Below are 8,493 nucleotides of genomic sequence, written 5' to 3'. Positions count from 1 at the left end.
CGGGGACCGGGCCGGGGCCGGCGGCTCGGGGCGGGAGGAGAGGCCGGCGGCTGCCCACGGCGCAGCGGGGGTCGACCTTCCTCGTCCCGGCTTTTAGGTCTCCTCTGAGGCCCCACTGCCTATATATGGGTTCTGCCGGGCTGCGGGTGCCGCCCGTAGCCCCTCTGCCCGCCCTCAGCCTCAGCCGGCCGCATTTCAGCAGGCAGTAAGGCCGCCCCCGAAACCAGCAGCTTTTGAAGGGCCCGAAGGTGTGAGGGGGCCTGGTGGGACCATGAGTTCGATGAGCGGCAGAGGAAGAGCAGCCAACAGGGTCACATCAACGAGGGCATCACCAACAGAGGCAAAGAAGTCCTTACCCCACTCCACTCAGGGCTTGTCAGGTCACACCTGGAATTGCTGTGTTCAGGTTTGGTCCCCGCCACACACAAAAAATGTGGACAGGCTGGAGAAGGTCCAGAGAAGGGCCATCAAGGTGATCAAAGGAGTGGGAAGCTGCCATACGAGGAAAGGCTGAGAGAACTGGGTTTATTCTGCCTTCAGAAAAGAAGGTTTAGGGGAGATCTCGACAGGCTGGAGAAGGTCCAGAGAAGGGCCATCAAGGTGATCAAAGGAGTGGGAAGCTGCCATACGAGGAAAGGCTGAGAGAACTGGGTTTATTCTGCCTTCAGAAAAGAAGGTTTAGGGGAGATCTCATCACCATGTTCCAGTATTTAAAGGGTGGCTATAAAGAAGATGGAGACTCCCTTTTTACAATGAGTCACATGGAAAAGATGATGGGCGATGCGTACAAGTTACTCCAAGGGACATTCCGATTGGACACAAGGAAAATTTTTCACAATGAGGACTATCAGCCATTGGAATCGTATCCCCAGGGAAGTGCTGGGTTCCCCAACACTGGACACTTTTAAGATGGAGCTGGACAGGGTGCTGGGCCATCTTGTTTAGACTGTGCTCATAGTAAGGATTGCAGATACATAGTACTGGGATTACAGCATCAACATGAAGAGCCCAGTGGCTGGTGGAAAGGGTCTTTGGTGCCCAGCTCCCTGCCGTGGCAGCACCATAGGCAGGCCCATGTAACTGCAGCTCCTCACCATCTGCTCCCCTTTCCCATCACTGACATCCCTACTGCCCTTCCTCCCCAAAAGATTGAAGCCAAAAACATGCTAGCTACTGCCCAGGTAGGAAAATCATGGCTTGCATTAAAATGTGTTAATATTTGTGCAATAACTCAGAAGAATTCGTTTCAATGCTTTACAGTTTAGCTGATGGTGGTCTTCAGCTCAATCCCCAATTGGCAAAGATACAACAACAGCCATCAAGAATGACAATGTCAAACAGTTACACTGAATAAGTGTCATTAAGAGCTAAAGGATGTAATTAAACTCAGCATCCAGAAAAAAAAAAAAAAGTTAATACTGGCAAGGGCCAGCAACAGACAGAGAATTTTCCACTGTGGAAACACATCTACAGAGCAGTGGGACAGCTGACGACTTCTGGCTCAGTACTTGGCACTGGCTTCCCTGCTCACCTGGGCTCTCATCCAGAAAACCAGGTGTGCAAGTATGGTAGCTATTGATGTCCTTCGTTACATTATTTGATAGATTAGGAATTTTAGCAAGTCAATCATCCTGATTTCTCATTTTTTAAAATGAGTTAAACACAAGGGTTTTTATAGTGCACCAGACTTATTGTAGGCTACATACTTGCACGTGTAAAAGTGTTTACAGCCTTGAAGTGAAAAGTCCTAATAAAACACAAAGATGCTATTAGTATTTGTGTCATTATAGCTCAACTACACCATTTCTTCTATTAACTTGTTAGTTTATGGCTTGAGGAATTATATATGGTCAATTATCATACTGCGTAATTGTTTTGGCTTAAATAGCAAAAAAACCCCAAACAACCAAACCAAAGTTCGCAATGTAGGGTATAAAAAGAACATTTTTACTGTATGAGGAGATAAATTCAAAATGTTCAGAGAGTGACAGAAACAAACCCTATTCTGTCACTCTGAGGAAGTCCTGGACAACAGGAGTAAAACCCTATTTGATACTGCACACGTTATTATATGTCTCTCTCTCTGTTTTAAATTGCCCCTTTCTAATCTCTAAATCTTCTTTTGCACAAAGATTTGCAACTTTTTATTCAGCTAATTCTTCAGAAAAATGGTGGTAAAATATCTGGTCCTGCCTTCCACTTTTTTGGTGTTGCTCTGGAAGTACAATACATATAAAAACAATCAGGTGCCTGTAACACACTGAAGACTACAGGAGGACTGTGGTCACAGCCCTCTGCCTTTTGGTAATCCCCATCTAACAGAGTCACAGTGCAAAGCTTTACCCCCCTCGCTCCCCAGGGGAAATCAAAAGACATCCAAAGCTGCTGGAAATTTCACCCAGAGCTCAGCTGGCATCACTACAGCCCCTGGACAAAAGCAGAAAAGAGGAATAACAATAGCATAGATTTGGGGATAATTAAAAAGTTCAGTGTCCAAGCTTATTTTTGATTCATGCTGACCTAGCTGGATCACAACTGTACTATCCTTTCTCTGTTTACTACAAAATGTTTACTTAAGGCTTCTGTGAGATGGTAAAAACCCCTGGCCCCACACAAACCCGTGAACCGAGCCGAGGGCCAGCTGGGGGTTACTCTCAGCTGCCAAACGTGGCAGTAAATGAAAAGGCGCGGTGCGATCCCCCAGCTATTGATCCCTCAAGGCCAAAAGACAAAGGGCTTCTGACAGAGAAATACTCTGGGAAGGGTTTGGCTGAAGTCCAGCGGCTTTTAGTGTGCCACAACACAACACAGCATGCTGGTGGCACAGAGAAGAGACAGATAACAGAAGTGAAAAACTGTCCAAGAGTAATTACAGGATATCAGACTTCATAAAGCCCTGTGACTTGGAGGAAAACTGTGGATGTTATTTTATAACGTGCAGAAGAAAATGGGAGGTTGCCCTACGAGGCAACAGCAACCCCGTTAAGTGCTCTTATGCCCTAGTATGTGGCCGAAGTGTTACGGGGAAGTGACAACCATGATGGTTTATGGCTCTCATGGAAGTAAGATTGCCTCAAAAGCAAAACTGGCTTAAAACCTCACGCCCCTCCCTTCGCCATTCCCATCCATTTCTCGGTGCTTGCCCTCCAGGTAGACACCTGCAGCAGCGCAGTACAGGCGCTGAGCACAAGATCACTGAAGTGATACAAGCTGCAGGGTCAGGATTGCTGGAAGATTTTCTTTTATTCACATTATTTCAGTGACCTGGCTTAAAGTGCAGCTTCATGTACACATTCCTGTGCACACTGTGCACGCTGTGGTGAAATAATTCCCAATCTACCACCATCAGCATCGTGGCTAATGCATTGTCCACTGTTGCTTAGGTTGAATCGGGAAACATCCAATGCCATCCAGTTTGGTGGATCTCTTAGAAACTCACCTTTGATTGCTACCAAGCTGTCTGCTCACTGGCAGTAATCTTGCAAATTCATTTGAAAAACATGGCATTAATACTGTATTTTGCAAGTCAAAGATAAGATTATACAAGACATTCCAGAAAATGGAGGGGGAGTACTCACAGAAGAAAGCGACTGAGAATAAGTAATTTGTATTACTGTTATCTTGTTCTCCCCTCACATTTTCTGGCATTCCTGGTTCAAGTTTGGCTGACACATTAGATAGAAAATATTTTAACAGTCTAATAGAGATGCAGTGTTCTGTCACAGTGCTCTAATCCTTTTCATTCAAGCAAAGCAACTAATCTATGGCATAGTCTCTTTAAACAGCCATCAACAACAGCTTCGTGGGGAAAAAAAGAAGAATATCTGAAATTTTTATGCTTCTTTTCTCAAAACCATACTTACTCATAGTTTTCTGTTTCAAAGTAGGTAATCTACTAGCTAAATCAGATGCTTTTTTTTCCAGACAGCAGTTAAAGCAATTAATGTGAAGCCTACTGTAACTAGAGGAGTGGATAGCAGTTAAAGTGATATCCCAGAATATTTTTAAAAGCTGTGTGTGGAAACAATTAAAATGGCAAAAGGAAAAAATCATCCCTTAAATTGTAGATAACAACCTATCCACACGCTTACACGTGGCTGCTGATAATTCCTCATGCTAAAGAGCAAGGCTTTCAAGCTGATAGATTCAATATACTGCAGACTGGTAGTATGGGCACAACAAAAAATACAATGCACATTGATCAATGAGTTTCAGGAACAAGGTCTGTGACACGGAACATGAAATAAATATTTTGGTGATCAATTAGTTACCTAATTAAATGGAATCTGGTTTAGCAGTTTTACAAATTAGATTTCATGGAATCACGGAATTGTCAGTGTTGGAAGGGACCTCTAGAGGTCATCTAGTCCAACTCCCCTGCTAAAGCAGGATTGCCCAGAGCACATCACTCAGGACTTCATCAAGGCGGGTCTTGAAAATCTCCAGAGAAGGGGACTCCACAACCTCCTTGGGCAGCCTGTTCCAGTGCTCCGTCACCCTCACCGTGAAGAAGTTTTTCCTCATATTTGAATGGAACTTTCTATGTTCCAGCTTGTGCCCGTTGACCCTCATCCTATTGCTGGAAACCACTGAAAAGAGTCCGGCTCCAACATCCTTCAACCCACCCTTTAGATACTTGTAAACGTAGATAAGGTCTCCCCTCAGGCTTCTCTTCTCCAGGCTAAAGAGCCCCAGCTCTTTGAGCCTTTCCTCATAAAGAAGGTGCTTCAATCCCTTAATCATCTTAGTTGCCCTACGTTGGGCTCTCTCGAGTAGTTCCCTGTCTCTCTTGAACTGGGGAGCCCAGTTTGATTTCCATCAATTTGTGCCATTGCCATTCTCAGAATCACTCCAGGGCAGTTGCTCTATAGCTATGAGCTCCTGTCTTCAGCACTTACTAGAACAAACATATATGACAACAATTTGGTATACATGGAAAAAAGATGTGTACAGAGATTTAACCCACAGGCTATAGCATCAAGTCTCAAATGGCATCTCTGACCACCTCAAAGGCAACATTCCTCTCTTAAAAATATGAAAAACTCTGTTTCTTCCTCCTTAAATATGGAAAAATATTCAAACATGTCTTCTTGATAAAAACGTAAGCAATGTAAATTCCAATAACAACCAGCCCTCCAGCTCTCCATAAAAACAAAGATATAGGTATACCTATGCACAGGAGTGCTTTTTTCCCATATTTTTCATTTTCCCCCTCAGTGGCTCCAGATCCTAAATCTTGCCCCCCACTCCTCTCGTCATAACCAGGCATAGTTATCAGCAACCTTGCTGGGCTACCTGTTATTATAGATTGCTATAAAGATGCTAAGAAGTTTAAAGAACACTGAACTTAGGAAAGCACAGGAAGAAAAGGGGGAAATGGTGCAGAACTGTAATTTTCAGTGTTTTCACTCCACCAAAAAGAGATGAGCTACTCACAAATCATCACACATCCATACTACCCACTCATCAACACAACAAAAAATATGCATTTGAAACTAGTTGATCTACTTAAATTCAATGAATAAATTTGAGATATGTCAGGTTTATGCCTGAATGGGCTATATCAGGGAAGTATTGCATTTCATTGTATATTTTTTTTAAATAGAGGTGCAAGGATGAACATTCATTAGTTCTCCCATGACTATCTTCTAGTTTGGTATGTGTAAGCCATGACAGAGGAGTTATTAAATGGGAATTAATATCTTCTAAGTGTTAATTAAACAGCCAGTTCTCTTCTTGTAATGTACACTTTTCCTCCATCCTATGCATGTTTTTGAGAAGAGGAATCATAATAATCTTCCTGTCTTACCTATCTGTAATGCGTTCAAGTATTTGCATTGCAACACTTTTGTAGCCACATTTAGCCATTCTATGCTGTTGTACTGACTTTTTTATTATTATACCTCAAAGTTATTCTAAAAATCAGCATGCAAGGTGCAGAAAAATAAATAAGGGTGATTTGGTTTTGTTGTCCCTGCAAAACAGAACTTATTTTGAGTGGAGAAATCACCAAAAAGAAGTAATTATTTAATATAGATTAATTTCTCTATATTCATTTTTATCATCTGATAGCTAAGAAAAATGAAATGTTGCCAAAGTAAAGACTCAAGAGTTTTGGTCTATGCTGTTTCACAGAATTTTTGCAAATTATTTTTCAAAAGTGTTTTCACACAGAGCTCTTTAACAGAGTGGTGCTACCATAATAAAAGAAGTGAACTTGTATTGTTAGAGCAGATTATCATCAGCACTCTGCGTTCGTAGAAGGAAATTTTATTAAGAGATGAAAGAATTCTATTGCACTGTAAGAATGTAAATTTATCTAAAATATCATCTAATGAAATGAGAGTAATCTTTTGGTTTACAAATTATTGAGAGCATCAAGAAGCATCCAAGTCTTAAAGTCATTGCACATCCACACAATTCTTAAAGGGCTTTCTACACAAAGAATTTGACTAGAATAGTTATTACAGAATAAGATAGCTATTCTTGACCAGGTTCTGTGTGCAGATGTTATTAATAGACTATTTTTATTATTCTAAAAAGGAGTCTCTATGGAAAGCTCTCCAAGAATAACTACTAAGCTCATGTGGGGTTCTATGTGCTGTTTAATGAAAATATTTTTACTATGTTTGACTGTTTAACTTAAAAAGATTAAAAATATGGATAGCAGTCTTGTGCTCTTTTAACAAAGTACTTACAGTATTTTCCAGAACACCATTGTTCAGCAAAGTACATACAGAAGAAGTATATATATTAAATGAACTATATGCACTATAACCAGTTTTCCAATAATTCTGTAAATGCATTCAGAGTACTCCAGAGTACTGGCATTTCCTGCAGTTGCTTGAGTCAAGCAGAGAAACCGTGATGCAGTTGTTGCTGAAATAAGAGAGAGGAATGTAAAGAAACTGTGAAAGTGCTGTGAAACTGTACTAGAAAAAGTCAGAGAAATGCTGGGGAGACAACACTGCACACAGGCTATTGGCTTCACTTGCAAGTAAAACAAAAACGTGAACAGGGTAAAACAGGAATTTGACCTCATGCTTATATAAACCCTATGCATTTAAGTGAGTTTACTGTGGTATAAGAGTCATCTTAACGAAATCCAAATTAAACCCTATATGTGAGTCTATGCATTTGGGCAATTAGAACTGAATGCTTACTGTGGTGGAAAGATTACTGTAGTCTGTCTTCATCTCATTGTCTAATGGGATACCTTCTCTTCACGATTCATCTCTTCATTCCCCTCGTCAATTAGTAGGCATTCTACGAGCTCTCCTTTATTTTAATTCCATACTGCCATTTCTTAACATTCCCCACCTCTATACTACCGGGCCCCTCCCATGTATTTAAATTTTACATCAACACGGTGTTTCTATCGCCATGTGGCCTTAAACATTAAAGCAGTCCTACTGAAATCAGTGGAAGTTTGTGTATGCTTGAAATTATGATGTGTTGGGCCACACAAAATAAAGAACTTTTCTATTGTGTATTGAATAGTTTTGATTTTATTAAATGTGTGTCACTATTGTACTGGTAATATATACTTGCCATATATATATGTGTGCACATTTTTTTCAGAAATATTGCTTGTATTGTAGATAGATATTCGCATATGCAAAACGAGCTAAGATTTAGATTCAAAGAGTGACATGGTATCCGACTTCTTTGGTCTCTATTAAAATAGCTGCGAGGGACTTTATTTATAAACAATCTTTCCTTGTTTTGCTACAGTCTAACAAAACATAGCCAGCGTTGCTGTTCTGATTATCAGAGAAACGCTTATGATAGTTTTCTAGTTATAGAGCCACATTACATCAGTGGTAATGTATTTTTAAGATGTCATTAGAAACTACTCAGAGGCACTATTAACTGTCACAATGAGTAATTTTCCTTGATTCATAAATTTAAAGGGCCATTACACCTCCTGTATATATAATCACGAATCTCCTAGACTGGTACAAATTATTAATTAAAAAAAAATATATATATAATATATATAGATATTAAAAAAAGGCTTTGAAAGTCGCCATGTAGTATCCATCTCCTGCCGGATAGCCCCACCGCCCGCAGGGAACACCCGCTTTCTCCAGCCCAGCCGCATAGAGGCACAAGGAGTCACTGCGGCTCCAGGCAGCGCCCGCCTCATCCTCATCCTCATCCTCATCCTCATCCTCATCCTCACCCCGCTCCCTTCCCACCCGCGACATCCACATTTTTGTTGCGTGATTTCACCCTCTTCATTCCCCCTTCCACCCCCGGCTGGGTTTGGCTTCGGGAGACGTACCACCAGGGAGGATGGGCTCCTTGGAGAGGTTTAAGCTTTTCGTAAAGTTTATTCTGCTGCAACAAATGTCCTTGAGCTTATGAAGAGCTGGCGGTTTAAGACTAATTGGAGGGAAGAGCTGCTGAGCACAGCGCGGCACGGCCCCGGGGGGCGCGGGGGGCACCGCGCCGGCCCCACGGCGAGGAGGAGGAGGAGGAGGATGAGGA

The 8,493-nt window shown here is 41.7% G+C and overlaps 1 protein-coding gene across 1 annotated transcript in view; it reads right to left on the bottom strand.

Moving 5' to 3' along the window:
- Window positions 1-8,210, bottom strand: part of MRPL39 (mitochondrial ribosomal protein L39) — an 18,049-nt gene extending 9,839 nt beyond the window's left edge. Inside the window, exon 1 of the mRNA XM_014938005.1 lies at window positions 8,081-8,210. Within this exon, the coding sequence (XP_014793491.1) occupies window positions 8,081-8,210 (130 nt within the window). The remainder of the gene's footprint in view (window positions 1-8,080) is intronic.
- Between the last annotated feature and the right edge of the window lie 283 nt (window positions 8,211-8,493).

The sequence above is a fragment of the Calidris pugnax genome, unplaced genomic scaffold, assembly GCF_001431845.1.
Source record: "Calidris pugnax isolate Ruff unplaced genomic scaffold, ASM143184v1 scaffold25, whole genome shotgun sequence".
Taxonomy (NCBI): Eukaryota; Metazoa; Chordata; class Aves; order Charadriiformes; family Scolopacidae; genus Calidris; species Calidris pugnax.
This window is presented reverse-complemented; position numbering and strand designations above follow the sequence as displayed.